Source organism: Labrus mixtus, chromosome 16 (genome assembly GCF_963584025.1).
Source record: "Labrus mixtus chromosome 16, fLabMix1.1, whole genome shotgun sequence".
Taxonomy (NCBI): Eukaryota; Metazoa; Chordata; class Actinopteri; order Labriformes; family Labridae; genus Labrus; species Labrus mixtus.
Genome location: NC_083627.1, coordinates 10762809 through 10785678, shown reverse-complemented (window position 1 = coordinate 10785678; position 22870 = coordinate 10762809). Strand labels below are relative to the sequence as shown.

At 41.4% G+C, this 22870-nt stretch overlaps 1 protein-coding gene across 3 annotated transcripts in view; it reads right to left on the bottom strand.

Annotated features, from left to right (window-relative positions):
- Positions 1–22870, bottom strand: part of arid1ab (AT-rich interactive domain 1Ab) — a 65402-nt gene that overhangs the window by 29125 nt on the left and 13407 nt on the right. For all 3 annotated transcript variants that reach the window (XM_061060146.1, XM_061060148.1, XM_061060149.1), the window contains exons 2-4: positions 9185–9406; positions 4649–5371; positions 3922–4038 (exon numbers count right to left, since the gene is read on the bottom strand). In XM_061060146.1, the coding sequence (XP_060916129.1) occupies positions 3922–4038; positions 4649–5371; positions 9185–9406 (1062 nt within the window). The remainder of the gene's footprint in view (positions 1–3921; positions 4039–4648; positions 5372–9184; positions 9407–22870) is intronic.

Genomic DNA, 22870 nt, shown 5'->3' with positions numbered 1-22870 from the left:
AGCTATATTCTATGCTCAGTATTTTGTTGGCTGGATTATGATTTTGAGAATATACCTCTCTGCCTAACATGAAACGTGAGTTCAGATCAGAATACCCAACACTCCCCCCTTCTTCTTAGCGGAGGTGCACAACAGGTACAGGTATGAACACCTCCCTGAATCCGTGTCAGAAGAGACTGCATCTACCCTGCTTTTAAACGATACAAGTGCATATTTGTGTATCACTTGCTTTCTGTTTATACAATGAGCATGGAGATAAGTTAAACCTCGTTGTCATGGTGATGGACTTTTTCACACCGTCAATTCAACATCTTTGTTACAGAACCCAAAAAAAAAAGTACTCAAAAGTAGCAAACTTTGATATGCTATTAAAACAATGTGTGCAACAACTTAGCCTGATCAGATAAATAAAACTTTACTAATTGTGGGGGGGAAAAAAAAACACTAATGGGCGAACCAAATCGGACCAAAAAGTTCTGGAGGGTTGATATCTTTCAAATGAATAAAAACATTTCCATCATTACTAATATGGCTTTTCAACAACGACTTCTAACACACCTGCATGCAAATTTGGCTTCTGCACGTCCTCTGAGTTTTTTTTTTTTTGACCCCTCAGGGAAAATGCACCAACAACCATTACGACGTTTAAACATTTTGTGTTTAAAGCCCGATCAGACTTCTCGAGGTTTCTGTGTGTTACATGATCAGACTGAATGAATGATAGCACCCTGTAAGTGAGTGTTTGCATCAGCTTTTCAGAACATCTGCATACAAACTGTCCGTCTATTATCTGTATAAAAAAAAAAAAAAGCACACCAACCTGGAGTTTTCAAACTGAAGCAGGGTCAGACGCATCTCAACAAGTCTGAGTTATAGGGGCTCCAAAGGCTTGAGCACAGACAGTTTTTTATTTAAAGCTTTTCAGCTTCTAAGTCTTTTGTCTCCTCTGAATTTGAGAGATGTATGTGGCCAAGCGACCAGTGCAAACTTTGGCATTGAATGCCAACTTTTGATGACTCAGGTAATTCTATACAGTAGGTACTACAGCACAGGCATGACGCTCTGACAATGAACCATGCTGCTACTTCAGAGAACACAAAGTTATATTTAATCCCATAAACATGGTTTACTCTTAACATACATATAAAACTGTTTGTGCCATGCAAGTTTGGTAATTCAACTTCCTGTATTACCAGGTGCCACCAATAGCACTGGTGCATATCTACTCATAACACCTGTTAGATTGAAGTCGGCTGTTTTAAAAGAACACTCTCATCCAGCATGGTCCAATCTGCACAAAATGTCATGTAGACCTCCCACACGGGTGCAGAGGGGAAGAAAAGGAAGGAGGAGTAGAAAGTTACTCTAATCTCGACCTTAACAGGATTACAGGCTGGCACAGCCAATCACAAAGCACCGATAGGGAATCCCCTACAAGTTTGAGGGAAATAAATAAAAATAGACCTGGCCTGGCCTGCTCGGCCAATGGTGGAGCCCGCAGAGAGATGTATAAATAAATAAGAGAAATAAATAAAAGAGGAGGGAAACACATCCTGAGGGCATCCCCCTACTGGCATAGACAGCGCTACCTCTCATCCCTCCACCTCCCTCTCAGCGTCTCCCACTCCAGCCAATCACTCACACTATTTGAAGTTATTTGCTTGCACTCCCCTCAATCCCACATCCCCCCCCCCCCCCCCTTCACCCTCCCCTCGCCGCCGACTTCGCTCTCTCACTTTCATTCTCTCTCATTAATGATCTCATTTCTCACTCTCCTTCCCTGAGGCCCAGAATGAGGTTAGCTCCGCAGTCTGACCTATAAACAGTGCCATGGAAACTGCAACGTGTTACAGAGAGACACCTCTTTAACTGGAAGATGGGGGGGTGAGGAGAGGTAAGGGGGGGGGGAGAGAGAGAGAGAGAGGGGGTTCTCTCACCTTTATCTTAGCCAGAGGGCTACCAGGAGCCCGATTTGCTTCCCTTTCAACAATCCTCTTCCTGGCAAGAAATCTGTTTGTTTTTTTCTGCCCTCTCAGGTTTTTTTTTAAAACACATCTGTAGAAACCTGAACTGCTTGAGCTGACTTGAACTCAGTGTTGGCATCAACAGTTGTTGTGTACTCTGTGTGTGTTGAAGAGGAAATCAAAAGATGGAAGTCGTAACTCCGATTTTTACTCCAGTTTTGTCTGTTACAATTAAAAGTAGAGCCCGACCAATATATCAGAGTGCTGCATCATCTGTTGATGGGCCTTTCACGGATGCATCATCGGCATATAAACTGTCCCATATGTGCCAATATGAAAAGTGTTTTTGGATCATTTCCCCTGGCGAGATGACCCAGAAGCAATAGCATTCAAGAAAGAAATGTGAAGAAAAAGCTTATCAGGTAAGGGTTCACAACAGACTAGACAATCTATATTAATGTTGAAAACTCTCAGATATTTGTGAGCAGCCTTCAGATTATTTTTGTATCAACATCGGTATTGGCTGAATTAGTTTTAGTTTTAAAATCAGACTCTAATTAGAAGACAAGCTCACCCACAAATGTCAATCAATACTGCCATTAATATTCTAATACTTGGTCATAAACATTGCTGTTTTTGCAAACTAACTTCAGGTTAGGATAAGATGGGTTTTTTTTTCTGAAACTGCAGCCTTGTGTCTCACCTAGCAGTCAGCTTTGTTTACAGCTTTCTGTTGACAAGGCTGTGAAATTACTGACTGAGAATCCACCAGAGTCAGCAGTCCAAAGTACTGAATATTGATCCTACTTTTGAGTAGTATGCAGTGCTCACGGTAGCTACAGCTCAGACAAATATGTCCATCACATTCTGTGTATGATTCAACTTTTTTGGTAGCTAATTATCTGCACAGTTGGTTTAAAAATTCAACATGTATTCTACATTTTTTATGTATTTTTACTCACAGAGTGCTCAAGTCAAACTACAAAAACTTAACTAAATGTCCTGTTCTGATGCCACATGAACTTCAAATCTAGAATACGAGTTTCTCAAAGACTTCCGACCCTTTAGTCGTCCTTCATTGTAGTTGAAAATTGACTATCATTAGAGTGTGTTACCAGTGTTGTAGTACTCAAAATCAATCTTGGTCTCAAGAACAGTCTCCAGTCCACTTTTTTAAGGTCTCGTCTTGGAATCGGAAGCATTTTTACTCTGTCTTGTCTCGGTCTCAGACTGTGTAGATTCTGGATTTTAAACCGGTAAGTCCAAAACTGACAGGCTATGTTTCCATTACTGACCTTAGAAGGAAAACGGTCCTTTCTAAAATAAGAATTCATTCAAAATTAGACTTTTTTATCCCCTGGTTATGGCCGCAACCTTCCAGGTGTTATGGTCTAAGTAAGTGACATGCCCCCTGAACACAAGATGATGATTTTTTAAATTGATATTTATGGTCTTGGTCTTGACTCGGTCTCGCCCTGCCTTGGTCTTGGTCTTGTCTCGGTCTTGGAGCACTCTGGTCTAGGGGATGTCTTGGTCTTGTTTAGTGTGGTCTTGACTACAACACTACTTACAATTTAAGTTTCTTTCAAACTAAGCCGCTGGGAGAGGTTTGCCTTCAATATGTAAGAAATAGTTTGAATAAACAGATTAAGACCAAACATGAAAGAGTACTGCTGGAAAGTATGTTCTAGTCAAATGATCAGCCTCTGCAGACTAAAGGCAAATAAGGTGACTGTAATGACACTTTCAGTTGGACACTCTCTGTTGGAGTGGTTCTTTCACACGCTAGCTGGCTTACATTTGACAAATTATTGGATCTCCCAAATTCAAATAAACTTAAGTATGCTTTCAATAAAAGAACTACTCGCTGTAGAAGAAATTTCCTGTTGGTAAGTCTACCATAATATATCACAATATGCACAAGTCGGATGTTAAAAGGTAGAGACAGGAGGCTCACCGGCAGACTGGATGGCCGGCCCTGCATGCTGTCTTCCTGACTGCTCTTGTTGGAAGCCATGGGCTGGTTGGAAGGAGGAGCGCTGGACTGGGAGCTGAAGGAATCCTGGGAGAGTTCCTGATTATGAAAACAAGAGGGAGATATTAAAATGGATACCACACATGTAAATAGGTACAACGACACAGATAATACATCATCACTGGACTGGACAAACACAGCACAAAGTGCCATTGGTAATTATGATTTGAATACTGACTGAAGGGCATGTCTGTGAGTGATGGACTGTTAAAAGTCAGCTCTTTGCCTAAGTAGCTCATATTTGGATTTATAATCTTGTTTTCTGCTATTCTTCTGAGGACTCTTAAATTCCCCAATAATCTAACTAATAACGAAGCAACAAGTTAACCCTCAATGCCTTCAAAGGTTTATTAAGAACCTCCTTAAGCTGCTTAATAGTTTATAGCGGTTATGGATACCTAGATTGCTGATTTGTATTAGCATTGTCTACGTCTGTATGAGTGATTGATTTTTAGTAAATAGATAAATATAGAGACATTTTAGTGCTGTCACAACTTGCCTGGGACCCTGTCTGAGGTGATACCTATTAGTACGATCTACAACTTCTACCTATAAACCACAAGAAGAAATGACCCGAGTCGGTTGAGCCATAGTATGCAGTTGAAATGAGGCATATGTGTGCTAAGTGTGTTCTGTGTGGAGACATTACCTGTGGAGGAGGTGGAAACCTCTGATATGGTGACTGTTGCTGCTGTTGTTGTTGTTGTTGTTGCTGTTGTTGTTGCTGTTGCTGTTGTTGTTGCTGTTGTTGTTGCTGTTGCTGTTGCAGGGGGGGTGTCTGGGAATAAGGTGATGGTTGACCCTGCTGGCCATGGCCTGGAGGTTGCTGGGCCTGAGGAGGTGGACCTCCTGGTTGTTGCTGTTGCTGCTGTGGTTGTTGGGGCCCTTGCTGCTGCTGCTGCTGCTGCTGCTGCTGCTGCTGCTGTTGTTGTTGTTGTTGTTGTTGTTGTGGGGTTTGCTGCGGCGGTGGCTGGCCTGGTCCAGAGGGTTGTGGGTAGCCAGGCTGGCCCTGTGGGCCTTGCTGACTTTGAGGACCTGGCCCCTGCTGCTGCTGGGGAGGTTGCTGCTGCTGGGGAGGGACATACGGCGGCTGTCCTGGCTGAGACTGTGGGGGCTGGGTGTAGGGAGGCTGACCTGGAGCAGGGCCGTGGGGACCTTGGGATTGTTGGTATGGAGCTCCTGACTGCCCATGTTGACCCGCAGGTTGTGTAGGGTGGCCCTGCTGGGGGTAAGGAGTTCCGGAGCTGCCCTGGGGTTGGCCAGGGTACGTAGGCTGCTGTTGGCCAGCGTGAGGGGGAGCGCCATGCTGACCATAAAAGCCCTGGCTCTGCTGTCCATAGCTACCCGGTCCCTGTTGTCCATATGCTGGCATCTAGATATGAAGACAGAAAGACTTATTGTTCATAAAAGTCTTAATCTATAATAGTTACTCCATTAAGAGGGGAAGCGCTTGGCTGGACAGTCAAGCCATTTGCACTATAATGTGACAAAACAAGTTGTTGACATTGATGATGAACTTCCTAATTTGTTTGTTGATATGGACAGATTTGAGAGCCTATCACAGCAGAAATAAACGGGACATCACTTATCCTGCATTTTTTGTCAGCTGGACATTAAACCGTATTGCTTTCACTTTTTATATCTTCTGTTCCCATCAGCTGTATGTTATAACCGTTTGCATTTTTTCCATCAGACGTCCGGAAGTCAAAGAGAGCAACAAACTGAATTAAAAGTAAGCAGCAGCTCAGCTAGTAGCTTGTGAAGAGCCGCAAGAGGGGTTGGTCTATGGGTTGGTTTGTTTTGGAGAGGACGGTAACGACGAAAATAATCTTAACCTAAAAAACTTCCGACTGTTATCAGACTATAAATGGCAGCTTGGCTCACAGCCCCTCCTGATGTCCCATATGCAGAAGAGCATAGGAGAAACACTGTTTATTAAATCTAAAGCTGTCTTAACAGGTTTTAATTATTATTTACTTATCACAGCCTCAAAAAATGTGTGGGAGCCAATACATTAACACTATTCTTAAGTTTGAAAAATAACCCACTGGTTTCTTCAGGCTTCCTTCGTTACTGGGATTCTCCTGAAACAGGCAGCATAACCCAAAGCAGATATCCTTATAGATATCTATAACGGTCTATTTAGAAAATAGGGATCATGATTATGTTTTCTACCATATTGTCCAGTCTTAAGAAGACCAGCAAGATAAGAGAATAAATAACACAGTTCAACTGAATTACACATGAACACTTGTGGCTTTTTCAATTCAAACTCAGATTTTACTACAGGTTTACTATCCCGACAGTCTGTGCGCTGACAGGATCCCTTCTAAAAAGTGTAAAAATATACAGAAAACTAACCAAATAAGTCACCTCTTTGATTTAGTTTCCGTTCACTCTCAGCGGTGTGATCAGAGACTCTCGTCTTCTTACTCAGAGATTAAAAAGGGAAAGACAACTGTTCTGTGTGTGTGTGTGTGTGTGTGTGTGTGTGTGTGTGTGTGTGTGTGTGTGTTTCTTTCTATAAACTGATCAGTCAAAGCACAAGAGAAAAGCATCTAAGTGCAGGTATTCAGCGGCGCATCGCTTTAAATTACAGCCATGCAAAATAAAAATTGAGTTTTGACTTCGTCTCCTTGAACTTCAGTATGAATCTATTCATATTCCAAACCGATCCTGCGCGCAGAAAGCCTTTCAATACAGCGTTTGCGTTTCATTACCCTCAAGGAGCATAGAAGGAGAAAACCCTGACCTTGTGAGGGAACACAGTAATCAAAAGAGAAGAGGTGTGAGGGAAAGAGAAAAAAAAAGCCACGTGTTGTTCTGGGAGGTTCTCAGCTACTCCAGAATTCAAAAGAACATAAGAGATAGTAAAGACATTTAAAACAATGTGAAGTGGCTGTATTGTGGTGTGTTTTTCTGACAAAGGGAGGGAAGCTGTTTTCTCTCTGCAGGGCACTTATCGAGTCCACGGTCAAACACCATGCAGGCCGGTATGAGATAATCACACCACACAATGAGCACGAGACCACTGACGGCGGACGTGGAAGAAAAGACCTGGCCTCTGAGGGATTCCCTGCATGCATTTCTCTGTAAGAACAAGCCGCCTGGCTGAGAAGGGTCAACGAGGGCCTTCTTAATACTTATTAGAAAGTTGTTACAGGAACCTGCTTTGTTTGCTTTTTCAATTTGACTGACATATAGAGACACACAACCAGCCACTCTCAGACTCACATCTATATGCAATTTAGAGTCACCAAATAACCTAACCAGCATGTCTTTGGACTGTGGGAGGAAACCTGAGTACCCAGAGAGAACCCACCCATGCACCGAGAGAGGCTTCTGTCCAACAGAGGTTCGAACCAGGAACCTCCTCGCTGTGAGGCAATAGCGCTAACCACTGCACCGCCGTGCAGCCCTTTGGGCGATAATTGTTTTATTGAAAAACACATAATGTTACATCAAGATTTCTGATTAAATGAAGAATGTACAATGCGCCTATAAAGGTAAAGAGCAGGGTTAATGTATCTACCATCTTCAATCTGGTATCAATTCTACTTCTCATCATGGTTTATCTCTTTTTCCTTTTTTTTTCAACAATGTACATTAATATTTTGCTGTCTTCTTTCTCCTTGGCCAACTAACTTCAGTTCATGTTAGCCACATTCATGTCATAAATGCAGCTAAAGGAGTCAGGAAGTGGTGACACTGTGAGTCAAATTGCCAGGGAAATCTGCTTAGAGCACTACTTTAAATAACAATACCAATATTCAGCACAAGAAATGCAATCATTCTTTCACACAATTAAGGAAGATGATATGTTGCCTCATTGATCATTTGCCCCATCAGGGTGTACCCCACCTCTCGCCCGATGACAGCTGGAATCGGCTCCGACCCCGAATGGGAAAAGCGGTATAGATAACGGATGGATGGAATTATCATCCGATGGCTGTATTGGGATAGTATCGTCATCTCATATCATAGTTTGATTTATCCTGTGCTTCTCACCCCTAGTCTGTAATTTGTCAGGTACAAACTATTTTGTGTCAAAATCTAACCATAACTTTCTTATAGCTTTTGCAAACGTCTAAGCATTTAATGAGTCCACTCTAGACAGTCAGTTTATCTCCTGTATGCTTGCACTTCCACCATTACAGCAACATTAAGTCACAGCTTGAATAAACGCTCGACTGCCTCGACTAACAGGAATGTAAAAAAAACGTATTAACTTGTGGTCAGACTTCAAACTATGCCCTGCACTGTGACCAAGTAACAGAGGCACTTAAAATAGCCTGGTTAAATATCCTCAACAAAAGAAGGAGTCTATCTTTTTGGAGAGACAAATCCGTCATCTCTTTTTTTATATGCCGCCTTCCCAAAGCACAACAGTCGTTTGTTATCTAGAGTTCACATCTAGCAGACAGTTACTTAATATCTGGTCATTTCAAAGGTCATGTTGATGATTGCTCAGATAAGTTTGACGTTGATGACACAATCTTTGGAAACTCTGCCAACTTCTGTGGACCCAGACATAACCCCGGTCACATGCTGCACTTTGAACTTGCTCCATTTGTGAAGAGACTGTTACAAATGAACTGCATTAAATAATCATTCTATTTAAAAACAAACAGGCATAATCCTATTTTAGTCTCTGAATAAAATAAAAACATTGCTAGCTAGAGAACTAATTTCTTATTGAAAGCTAAGCGTTTTGTCTTTTGAGCCATCATGTTGAACCTTTGTGATGACATCATTGTGTTTTTATTTGGGTTAAAGATAACGACAAGAGGAAAGGCGGCCGCTATCTTCCAGCAGGTGATTCTATTTTGCATAATCCTTCTAAATAAACAATTAAAAACGGATTAGCTGGAGCATAATTCACAAAACTGACATAATCTGTAGGTTGTACAGGATCCATAAATATTGAACATTTTAAGCCAGTCCAAAAGATTATATCACAGGCGGGTGTGGCTCAGTTTGTAGAGTGGGTCGTCTCTCAACCGGAAGGTTGGGGGTTCGATCCCCAGCTCCTGAAACATATCTGATGCGTCATTGGGCAAGACACTTAGCCCAGAATTCTCACGTTCTAGAATATGAAGAAACTGAACAAAGCTCTGAAGGTAGAACAAATACCCAATACCCAAGTTGGCACAGAACTTCTCAACAAAACTCAACAATTACTGACCTGCTGTCCGTACTGCATGGCGCCCATAGCGCCAGGTGTTCGGCCCTGCATCCCCATAGGATACCTCTGAGGCGTTGGAGGTCCGTAGGCCTGCCCTGGGTAAGAGCCTCCCTGTTGGGGTCCGGGCCCTGCAGGAGGCCCTTGCTGCTGCTGGGAGTACGGGTTGGGTCCTCCGTATGGTTGGCCACGCATTTTCCCCACCTGGTCCATCGGACTTGGAGGCTGAGGGACACACAGAGGGAATTTGTAATGTTTTAATGAGGTGAAACAGTGAATAGATATACTGGCACCAAGTTTGACTTTAGAGAAGATTGTCTGTCATTCACTCTTGGTTTAAGACTCGATGGTTAAGGTTTGCATTCATTAAACTTTGCAGTCACACACCCAAACACACTATAACAAGCCCTATAATGATGCAACTGATGGGACATTGTTCAGACTCCAGTGATGCGACAGGAAAAGATCCTGGTTCAAATATAGCCGGAGTTATTTTGGAAGCTTTCTAGTGGCTTTCTTGAAAAAGCATTACTCAGCAATGAACACAAATAATGGCTCCACTGTTTCACTGAGTCGTGCAAGCATCATCTCATAAACCAGTCACAGTATAATCAAGTAAATATAGAACAAAAAGCAAAAGGGGGAGGGAAAAAAAGCAGTAGTGGATTTACTTTCCTACTAGAAAAGGAAAAAATTGGCCATGAATGAATGAATGAGCCCACTACATCCGCCAGGAGCGTTTCCCTGCCCAGGAGATCATTGTGCCAGTGGGTGGATACTGTTACGGCAGAGACGTCGGGGAGGGTTTCTATGAAAATAAGCTTAAGGAAGTGGAAGTGTCTGCGGGGGCTGGATCCGGGCCCACCCCTCAGCTGGAGCCACGTCAGGACGGAGGCTGGGTTGGTGGTGTTGGAGGGGTCTGACCTTGGCTTGGCCTGGACTCTGGGAGATCCACATGGCCCGGGCAAGCAGTGTTGCTTTGCCAGACGGCCGTTCTGGACAGAGAGCCAGACAGCGAACAGAGGAAGAGGAGAAGGGGGGCTTGATGAGGTAACCCTGCCTGTCAACAGCTGGAGCCAAGGTCATAAAGTGTCTGATGCTGTGAACATAAGAGTTTCCTGGAATCCCCTACATAACATACGCCAATGTGACAAAACACACAGTTAAAGCAAGGATAGCCATTTTCTGTTATATTAGTCATTGTCAATATGATTGGAAGCTCTCTTCACATCCTGACAGCAATCGTTAAATTAATGTTCTCAAATAAAAAAAAACTGCTGTCTGTAGTAGGGTTGTCATCATACCAGGATTTTAAACTTTGATACGATACTAGTAAATCAAACAATATTCAAGCCTGTTTCAAAACCACAAAAACGATTTAAAAAAGCATAAGACTTGATCATGTCTTGTCTTTGACTTACAAAAATTGCAAGCAACTCCTTCACACTGTCAAAGTTGCACAAATACATTAATACATTTTGGTACCAAAATTATTTGTGCCGTCACTGATCTCAACAGCTTTGGGTTGAAAATATGGATGAAGATCTGAAGTGTTGTTTTAAAGCTTAGGTACTTTCGATACCATCAATCATTAAAATAACAGAGAATGTATCGTTTTCTACCAACATTAGCCTGTAGTTGTCCCAGGCCTCTAAAAATCATGCCCAATCCTTTAATCCAACCTTATTTGCTTGTCTACTTACTTACCTGCATGATCAATTCTTTCACAAGCTAAGGCTAGAGAGCACAAGAACTATCTATGTCAAACTTAAGATTGAGAATATTGGGTGCCTAGAACTAGGCCCAAACAGGTATCAATATGGTAAACCATTCTTGTCAATCATATCAAAAGTTTAGAAATCTGGTATCTGTGACAGCCCTAATAATATTTATGTTTGGTAACTTTTGAGGTGTTCAAGATTATCCAAAGTTATCTACACAAACTAAAAACAGGCGAGCCATTGAACTGTTACAAACTGGGCATCACTTCCAAATGTAAAAAGAAAAAAAAAAATTTAACCAGTGCTGTGTGGGTATCTGGCTGGTTGGCACAATCCAATGCCATCCACTCATCACACCACTGGCAGCCTCTTTGTGTTCCCATCAAACCCACCACAGCGGCGTCTGAAAGTACAAGCCACAATGGGGGCTTTGAAGTTGCAACACCTCCTGGCCTGCTGACCTCGGGCAGCAGACACAAAGCTTTCATTGCTTCCCACGGTTATTAATCTGTGTGTGTGTTTTTCCTCCCCCACTCAAAAAAACCCTCTTTTCCTTGGTTAAAGGAGACAACCACCGGGGCTATTTATAGCAAGTGAGACGGAGAGGGCAGTCTGCCGAAAATGTAACAGGTCCCAGCTGCACTGCTGTTTGAACCTGGGCCAGGCCTTGCTCTTCCTGGGCTTTAATAAAGCAGCAGGCTTTGGCACTCTATGAATGACAGTGCTGCAATGAGAAAGAGGAGGTCGGGTGGGTGAGTGGAGGGGGGGCTCAGCAGGAGCCTGGTGTGTGTAAATATATGTGTGCTGGGGATCCTGTAGGTGTTGGAGGCGGTGGTGGTGGAGGGGGGGGGGGATCAACAGGCTGTTGAGGCGGTCAACCAACATTATGCAAGATAACATATTCCACTCCTGGTTTTCCCTCCAGCCTCCCCCAGGCCACACTCTCCTGTGCTCCTCCAGGTTCAGGAGTGTGTGTTATATTGTATATATGTGTGTGGAGGAAAGGAGAAGTGGGGGGGGGGGTGGTGTTACTATGCTCCCCAGGGTCATTACCGACCACACCATGGGGGGAAAGAGGTAACAGGCCCCGGTAGGCCATCTACTGTGACCTCTAATGCACTTTTAACCTCATTCTGGAAGGAAGGACACGGTATGACGCTCCCATAATGCATCCTTTCACAACAAACACACACACCTGACACCATGCTACGATGGGAGTCCCCCCGCAATACTGTTAGCCTAACGATGACTGGTTGAAAATAGACTAATTTCAGGCAGGTGCACTCCTCCAACTACAACAGAATATTTCTTCACATTCTGCAAAACGAAAACGCAGCAGCTTCCCTCACTGGATGGAAAAATGCTATACGTCTTTTCTAATGAGCCGCTTAAGTAGTTAGACGGAGCCTCCTGTGTCATCGGTAAAGCGTGCCACCGAGGCCTGACTCACCCGCTAACGTCCTCCTATCCACATGAAAAATGACTAGCATGCTAACAGACTACAGAGCAGCAACACTAAAGTTAAAATCTATTTCTCATTTAGACAAAATCTCCCAGCGATGACCGGGGCCATAAAACAATCACCCTTTTTTCCCCCCACCATTTTTGGTCGATATATCGCTGGCGGTGAGAATATTTCTACACCCGCTTTTCCATTAAGAAGTCTGACAGCTCGGGGCCCGGCTCAACAGGGACAGAAGTACAGCGCGAATACACTCAGGGGTTTTTTTTTCAGCTCCCTAAACCACGTGGAGAGTCAGTGCTCATGTTTCCAAAAAAAAAACACAGATCATTCTTTCTCTACCGTGTCTCAGTTTACAGTCACTGTGAATATGTTGAAGGAGTTACTGGTGGTCGTGGGATTCTGCTGTTCAATATAAAGCTTGAACTACCTTTTCTTTGTTTTTAGTTAAGCTCCGCACCAGAAACATATCATGAGTCACACATTCTACCTGCAAGATACTCAGAGTTCCCATTAAGTAACAGCTGACTGCAACAACTTTCTCATGACTTCAAGTCAAGTCCTTTTTGTTTTCAGCTATTTCATTTTACTGGATGAAGGATTTTAATCGACTTCTGACTGGAGATACTGCGTATTCTCTCTATTTTTAACGTTTTGTTAGCGTACACAACCAGCTGCATCATGAATGTAATATTTCTTACACTCTGCTATGCATTACCCGTGTTACCGGAAGATTCCTCTTAAGCTCAGGAAGTATGCAACTACCTGATGTAAACTACTGTACAGACATGGCGCCACTCAAGAGGGTTGCTTTTATATTAACTCTGAGATCAGAACTTACATTATAGTTATATCAATAATCAAAAGGAACATCTGACCAGCTAAGGTAACGGCATCATCCTCAAGCTCTATGTCTCCAATATTTTTCCTCTGTGCTCGGACGTCACAGTCATTTCGTTTTTTTTTTCATTTAGTTTTGCTGGTTTCCACGACAACTTTCAAAAGGGAACTCATTTGTCGTTTGTTGCCATTGCTCACAGTTGTGCACTTAGTGTGTATCAGCTTATCCTGAAAACATTCTGCCATTGTTGTCCATGTCGCTGTGTTGACCCTGCCCGGTCACATCACCTCTGCCTCTACACTGCCCCTACTGTTCATCTGCATACTGGATCATGCAAACACATTAAATAACAAAGAGTAAGGTCGTTACCTGCTTTTTGTAAAGTGTCTTGAGTTAACACTATACAAATAAAGATTGATTGAGTGACATCACGCCATTTTCTTGAGGACATGCTCTGCAGACAGCCATAGTTCCCTAAAAGCATCACACATGTTCAACCAATATGTACCTGACTGAAAAAACAACAATCTCTTTCTTTAAAACAGCTTAATAATCTATTTATTTTAAGAATTCAGAGATAAATCCTATTTTTGCACCAATATTCAAAGTATTTTGAAAATGTTCAAGTCAACACATTTCAAGCGATTTATTATCATTCAAATTTTCAAAAAGCCAAGGTAAAAAAAAAAAGCCTCAGAAACTACTTTCCAAAAAAATACAACCTACATAACATTTCTCAGGTTGTTTCATAGATTTTCCTATATTGAGGATTTGACACTTGTCTTTGTTTTTCTTTTTAACCATCAGTTATTGAATATCTTCAGGAGTTCAGTAGTCTTGCTGGGATAAATATTGAAATTTAAAGGCATCACTGTGTGTTTAGGAAAAATAAAGCCAAAAAAATACATTTAAAAAAAAATCAGCAAAGAAATAAAAAATCACAATAACAGTCAGTTGCAGCCTTGTCTTCATCGTTTTGGCCATCGTAACATCCTATTGGTATCAAAAAAAAAATGTCCCACAGCAGTCACTGGTAATTACTCCTTATAAAAAACGAGTTATCCATTCAGGTGTGTACTCTGCTTATCCTCTTTGTTTATGCTTCATCACTCAATTGACTGAAATCCTTACTAAATCACCGCGGAATAAATCCAGTATTCAATAAAATGCCAATATGTGCATAATGTACTAGTGCGCATCCTGCCAAAACATGCTCAACGTTATGCAACAGCCTTCAAAACATGTCATAATGGCTTTAAAAGTATGTAGGCTGCTGCCAAGTCTAAATCTGGGGAATCCAGGATATGAAACCTTCTCCAGATGTCTTCATTTTTTACTCCTCTACCTCATGTGATCATGTTAACACATCTGCTCTCTGCACACTGCAACAGTCTGCTCTTCTGCTGTGTCCTTCATTGATCTGTTTACGAGCATTTTCCCTCGCATTGCTTAAGTTGTTCACATCTGACACACCATTACACATCCAACATGATCCCACAGAGCTTTGGCTGAGGCCTTAGTGAGCGCCTGTGTGCGAGTGTGAGCGCCTGTGTGTAGAAGTCAGGAACTGCCATAGAAGGCTCCGTGTTCCTCTTTCTCTTCGTTACAGAGTGAGAGGTTCTTTATAAGGTCGACGCCGAGGCTGGAGCTCTGCTCTTGTTTAATAAATTCCCTGAGCTTCTGAATTCATTTTCCCACGAGTTGAAAGTTTAACCATTACCAATAAAACTCTTTAAAAAATGAAAGGTACAAGGCTGGGCAGATCATTTCAAATAAAGAACAAATGTGATGGTGAAATGCAAAAGTTAATTACAATGGTATAACAAAGAGAAAAGAAAGAAAGCTAGATAATATTGAAACATTTCAACAACGTCATGTTGTGTTATATGTACGGTATATAATTTCTCAAAAAAAAGAGTATGGATTATACACACGACACATATTAAGAGATTCCCATATGTAGGCTTATGTTTATTTCTTTGCTGCATATTAAAAGCAAATACCTAGAAATCATTTTTACTCAGATTCTATGAAAATGGTGGTATGCGCTTTAAACATAAACCTGAGGATGTCAAAGGTTTTGGATACTTCGATACTGTTGATGCCACGTGATTAAAAACAATACCATCTCCTTCGCCTCAATGGTTGATAGTTTTTTAATAGTACAAAAGCTTTAAAAGAAATGTCTGATCTTCCGTCGTATTTTTTACCAAAAGCTTCCACAAGAAAAAGAGAGAGGGCAATGTTTGGTAATTAAAAACGAGAAGTTACCCAGTATTTGGTACTGAGGACTCCAGTTCATGTTGCCATGGTATCCATACAGGTATTGTTAGTGTTTGATTTTTACTAGAGTCATATCAAAGTTTAAATTCTGATATGGATTATCGATGCAGTACGGACGCAGCGATGCATCTTTTCTACATCGGTATCGGCCGATAATGGCCCTGTTGACATGATTTAGAGAAGAGGCTTATAATTGGGCAGATGACGTCACTTGTTAAACAAACCGTGACTTGTTTTTATTGTCAAACATGAAAGAAAAATGGTGGCATTGTGGGAGTGTTACACCAAAAGAAGTCATGAAACAAGCATCGGTATCGGAATCGGCTAAATTGTTATTTCAAACTTTGGTATCGGCATCTGCCGTGATTTTCACAATCAGTGCATCTCTATCAGACAACTAATGAAACCTTGAATAACAATTGGAGTTATATTTTTGTTTCCTTTTCAGGTTTGTAATCGTGAAACAGGAGTAGCAGGATTTTACGCTACTGCATGCTTTGAATTACTACTGAGGAGACGGAGAGTGAAAGTCTGAGTCCTCATTAAAACATAAATGACAACGATCAAGGCCCGACAAGATGACAGCAATAACAAGATGACTTGATAAATATGGACCAGAAACTATGATCATCTGAGTAACAATCTGAGTAACATTCTGTAGTCAATTTGCCTGAGAACTATCTTTCTCTCATAAGGAGAAATCATAATTTTAGCACCAACACTGCAATGTGAATATGTGTTGGAGAAACTTGAGTTGTCTGCTAAACAGAAAATTAAACATGGTTTAATGAACTTCTATCTAGGGGATTGCCCTGTCCTGAATGGACAAATCACAATAGTTTCCAAGGTGACTGATCAATTCAGTTTTCTTAAATAGAACAAGCAAACAACCAGAACGTTTAGTCCAAAATTAAAGCTACACTACAACTCTCAAAAGGAACAGCATGTTCATTATTCTACTTATCAAGACTTCAATTCATGAGCGATAGAAAAGCACTCATGTTCAGTCCGATGCTCCCAGGGGGTGTTTTGCTGCTGCAGCACTGCCTGGTCATGTATTAGCACTAGCTTATGGTAGCTGCTAGTTGCTAATGTCAACAATAAGTCCTCTAGATTGAAACTTGTGATCACAATGGCTGCTGTTAGGAAAAAAATACACGAAGGCCATGACTAAAATGAAATTAAAGTTTAAAAAAAAGGGGGGGGTCTGATTTCTTGTATTTTGTTTTTAACGTTTGTCCTTAATGTCACTAGTCCAGTAGTTTGTGACGTTATTCCACCAACACAGGCAAAGACATGTTGTTTTTTACTGTTCTCTCAAAAACGGCGCGCTAAATGAAGGGTAGTAGTGCATTTGAGTGCCTTTGTTGTTAAAGTTCTTCTGTATGATACCAAAACAAAAAGGTTGTTTATAAAAAGTAGGGAAAGTCCCCGACAAACACAGATCAAAAGCAGAGCAAAAAAGCTTTACAACAACCCACTCATTTATTTCCAATACCGTCTCATCTGAAAAGGCTGACACTTCTCCCAAAAGTTCAATGATATACTTTTATTCAACTAGGCAAGGGTTAAGATTCATGTTAGGAGAATAAACAAGTGTCAGTATTCATCATTTTGGCCACAAAAGAATAAATATATTTTAAAAATATGTTGATTTTGGGGCACTGGTGGCGCAGTGGTTAGTGCCCGCGCCCCATGTGTGGAGGCTTAAGTCATCCAAGCAGGCAGCCCAGGTTCAAATCCAACCTGTGTTCCTTTCCCGCATGTCATTCCTCACTCTCTCTCTCCCTGATTTCAAACTCTATCCACTGTCCTGTCTCTCCAACAGAGGCAGAAAATCCCTTTCTCTTACCAGGACAGAGCCTGAAATTAACAACAGAGCTGTTTTTTCCCCTCAGTCATCAAATCAATTTCAGGAGGAAACTCTTCCCCTCCCTTTTTTTCCTCTCTTCCATAAAAAAAAAAAAATAACTACAATTAGCACATGGCTAATCTGCATAGAGAAAAGCCAGAGCACACTTGGCAGAAGAGGTTGCTCTGAGTATTTTGTGTCATGACTGGCTGCTGCATGGTGGATATTGCAACTATTCAAGAGTGTGCGTGTATGTGTGTGTAGGGATAGGGATTTGTAAGGGGTAGGGGAGGGTGGGATTGCTTTGGGGGGGGATCTGGAGCAGAGCCTGAGAGCAGAGCTGGAGTCTACGGGGCCGAGCGGAGCAGATGGACCGAGGGGACAGACGATAAACAACTGCTGCTAATTTAATCCGCCACACGGCCACATGGCCTCAGCTCGGCACACACACCATTGTTCTGCGATAAAGCCCTTCGACACGCAACGCAGCAGCGCTCACACACACGCCGGCTAAGGCCGCCTTCATACGGCGGTGGAGTCACCCACATCACTTGTCAAAGAGGGACAGGATAACCTACCCTTTTACCACCAATGTCAACTTTATAAGGTGAGAATCAAGTGAATCTGTGCACTTTCACATCTCAGTGGAAGCTGCCCAGTAGGACCAGCCTCTCGCTGTTTGAGCACTGAACACTTCCACTGCAGGAGTGAAGGGTTAAGTAGTTTTCTCCAGGAGGAGTGACAGGGTTCCTCATCCACTTTCTACTCAGACTATAGAGCAGACTGACATTAAAGCAAGGTAAGATGTTCCTCAGAGATATAAACAGATCTATGGTATTAAACCTCAACGTCTGGTGAAATGTGAACTCCTTCAAGAGTCTACAAACAAAGAAATAGAAACATCACAATATCCTATTTTCAAAGTTTAAACAACATGACAAAGCTCTGGGTTTTTTTTTTTTTTTTTAATAAAAGAACGTTAGGGTTGAAATGCATTTTTATTATTTTTCCTTCAAGTGTAAACGATTCAAGATTTTTTGTACCATAACTAACGTGCTAGACATTTCTACAGGAGCTGGCAGAAGAAATGCTGTCTGCCACCTCTGACTGTTCTGACACTTCAGCAGAGAGGTCACCTTAAAGGGGGTTAAATCAGTATTTTCTAACTTAGGCTCCATTTTCACATCTTTTGGGGTCTGAATGACTCCATCGTAGTCCTTATAACTTCAAAGTACATCAAGTTACAAGTGCTTTTTTGGACTGCTGACTGAGAGTGTTACTTTAAATGACTAAAACATTACAGAGAGGATCCCAACAGATGTGAATCTTTCTGTTCTTGAGTGAGACTCTTTAATTTACAAACTAAAAACAGCTACATTCAGTTACATTCCTCTCTTCAAAGCCATCTGACGGCATTTGTAAAATCATTAATTTTCCCATTGAAAACACAGAACTGATCGTCTTTCACTGGCTTGACCAAAAAGGATTGTTTCTAGGTCTTGGTACTATTGTTTGGATTAAAACGCTATTTTAAGGTTTATGTCTTTATATTAAAGGAACATGAGTAGAGTAGGAAACTGGGGTGAGAGATGCGACAAAGTGCGGAGGGTCTGAGTCAAATCTGACCACTCGCGTCAAGGACTGTAGCCTCTGCACATGGGGCGTGTTAAGACTGTGAGGCTATCTTGTGCTCTGATTTCTAACGTTATAAAAAATACCAAAATCACACAATAACTCAAAACTAACCAATGGAGGCAGCATTAGAGCAGGGGCGACTGAGTTTGGCAAAGTAAAATGATTGTTTGTTTGTCATTTGTGTGTGGCGACTTTGATTAGAGGAAATCAGACAGTTTGTATACCAATCACAAAGAGCCTGTCGATAGCAAGGAAAAAACAATTTTAGTGGACGCACTTTGATCAGGCACATTTGCCAAAAGGGATTACATTGCAACCTTTAAAGCCCCTTTAAGGCTGTAGGCTGAAGCAATCTCGACAGGGCAATTCAATGTTTTTTTTGTATTCTACGAGTCCACAATTAGTTAATTATGTAAATACAAAATAGGGCTCAGGTTTAGGAAGAAAAGACTTCCCCTTTAAACGACAGCAGTGAGGTACTCCGACTGCTGCTGTGAAGCATTAAAACAATCCAGATTACTTGTTCAAATAAGCTTTTAAGGGAAGCTAAAGTACAGCCAGATCTGTACCTGAGAGTTAGAGTAAACAAGAAGCTATGAAGCTGGGGGGGGCAACAACCAAAAAGTACATGTTCTACCAATTAAGCTATTAGTCTGCCTTCCCACTGAATCATGCTGAGAAGTTCGAACTTGAAGCTGACCGCCGTATGACTCAGGATAAGAGCGAGGAGAACCTGGGCTGGGTAGAGGGGAGCACAGGAGGGAGTGGCAGCCTGCGCCTGTCGGTGCTATCATCCTCAAACCAGCAGAGGAAACGGCACCCTACTCACCCAGATGTTCACCCAGCTGTTCCAAAGAATTCTAAAGATGTTTAGGGAGGAGGAGGGGAACTCAAACACTCTGATGACAAAATCAGCTTTCACATCTCTCCAGATGCTGAAATAAGACAGCTTTTTTTTCAGGGCTATTTGAGGTCACTAAGAACGACAGAAACAACGATGACAACAAAGAACTTAAAAAAACAACTTTTTACCTGCTAGAAAAGGAGATGGAAAACACTCACGCTATTATGATTAACCAAAGGTAGATATGACAGACATAAGAGGTATTTGTTTGATAGCAATCAATCAATCAATCAATTTTTATTTGTATAGCTTCATATACTACATATACTCATAACAAGTGTTATCTCGAGACACTTTACAAAAAGCAGGTAAAATACCTTACTCTTTGTCTGTTAACATTACAAAAGAGCAGGTAAAAAGACCTTACTCATTGTTATGTTACAAAAAGCAGGTAAAAGACCTTAATTATTGCTATGTTACAAAGACCCTGCCTATCCATCATGAGCACTTTAGCAAAGCAGCAAAAGTTATAGTGGTAAGAAAAAACTGCCTTATTAAAAGGCAGAAATCTTCGGCCGGATCCCCGGCTCATGACGAGCAAAGAGAATTATAAAGCTTATAGTTGATTCTTCAGATACTTCACATTTTACACCATCTCTGCAGCAATGATGAGAGAAGAAAAAAAACATGGAGGGGCACTGACACCACTAGTGTCTTTACAGATATATCAAGAGGTGTCATAAGAAATATCCGAACGAAAATGTATCAAATAATTAATACCTGTGTTGTATGTTTGGTTAACTGAAATAATCTCAAAATGTTTCCAATAAAGTTTCAAATGGAATAAATCCTAAGTGTTGCTCTTTATGGTGGTGTGTCCTCTGGGGAAACACCAGATCCACAAACTGTTTCTGTAAGCATTAAAAGAATGAAAATGTGACTTCTACTCCTGTCAGATCAGAGTCCCATGGCGATGGTCAAAACTAGGTCTTTTGTTTTTGGCAGCAGAAAGACAAACTCTGTTTAACTTAAATTTACTTTAGTTTTTCTAGATTCTAAAATGTATAGGGTCTTGTGATCTGATCAAAGTTTCATGATTAGTTCCCAATAGGAGAACTGAATTCAAGCCATAAATGCTGATCAAGCTTGTTTTTCCAAGAAAGGCTTTTCAGTGTTCAGATGTTGGCCAATGAGCACATTCCAAGGTCAAATAAACTAAACTGCTAACAGCAGTTCATATTTAGAGCAAGGAGATGATCCTGACAGTGGGGGTAGACACAGCAGGTCAAAACAGGCAATCCACAAATTTCACAAATGTATGTGTTCATTTGTCACATAGAAAACTTTGTCGCTTCAGAAGGAGTTTTAAAAAATAACCCAGATGTTCATAATTCATCTTAAAGATTGTTAAAAGCAGCCGGGAGTGCATCTTCATTACCGCTAAAGGTGTGTTTAAACTGATGCCTCACTGTCTTAAGTCCAGGATAACTAAAAGAAGGGAGCTGTGGCGGTGACTTGTGATAAAGTGAGCGGCTGTAAACAAAGTTGACTCCCGACACAACATCATTGAGTGCACCTCCGCTTAAGCTGCGTTCGTTCGATGATAAACACATTCTATTTCCGACAAGTTCTTCACAATAAAAGTCCCCTGCCTATCTGTAGTTGAAGTGCTTTTAATGTGAAACATCCATATCAGGAAATGGGGTGTTTACAGCAGTAGCAACTTAACAAAACTAACCCTGAACAAAGCTCACAGCTAAAGGCTGCAACGTCCTGAGAAGAGAACACACAGTGACTTAAAAACATCTTTCTGTCGTATAATAACCTAACACACAAAAACGTCAACTTATTATCTATACTGTAGGCTACCTATATAATGTATTCATTTTAACTTACAATGTAAAGATATTGATAATGACATTGTTGTCTAAATCACTTTTTTAAATTATACAAAAGGAGTTCATATTTATAAGACTGTTTGTCTCGGTTTATGAAAAAGTAGCCATGTGCAGTAATATAGAAAATTGAGGATGAATCATGATGCATCGTGATATCGAATCGAATCGTTGACTGGATAATCGTAATCCAATCGTAAGACCAGTGAAGATGCACAGCTCTACTAAAATATCTTTAAATAATCTCTCCTTCTCATTGACTCTAAATCTATAAGGTCAGTTAACAAATTGCCGCCCTTTCACTTTAAAATAATTAACACGGGAAATGATAGATTTAACTGAAATAGATCCAACTAAAGTTAAATATCGGAGTTTACCTACAGGTTGCAAAAGCCGAACATTTCTTTCTTCTCATGAATTGGCTATATCGGCCTCGGCTACTTGTAAACAACCGAGTGAAAAGTTTTTTCCCACTTCTTTTTTAGTTACTGAATGGACATGCTGTAACATACAAACTAATGTTATGGAAAGAAATACCTGCTTTGCCAATCAGAATATATATTTTAAAGTTGAAAAACTTTCAATCTCAGACAAATTTTCCCTTCTTTGAGAACAAACTTTTTGGATTTACATAATTTTGACAAATTGAATCAGCACATGGGAGAGGATGTTAACTGATGAATGACAACATAGCTGCTGGGTGTTAACTGGTTCCCAGCTATTACTGACAGGCCAAGTGTGCTCTGGGAAAGAACACCTGCCGTCAAGTAGATCAGAGCAGCTCTCCAAGGCTGTCCGGTTATTGCCTGATATAAAAAATATTTAAAAAAAATAGAGTGCTGCATGCTGCTGCCTGGCCTGTCAGTGTGATGTTGAGGTTGGAGGTACATGAGAGTGAACATTCACCCTGACTGCAGGCTGTCAACCTGTCAGGCCAAACTTATATTTCCAGGTGACAGAGGCTGATTCCCAGCAGTGAGACGAGGCAAGCATGGCCAGCGGGCACAGTGCACACATTGTGGTGAGAAATGGTCGAGCACGAACCAGATGTTCGTCGCTTGACAGTAGAGTGATAGCAAACTGCAAAGCACACACACAACAGAAACTGGAAGGTTGTATCTTCCCCAGTGACGGTGAAAGTAATGTATCTGGCATT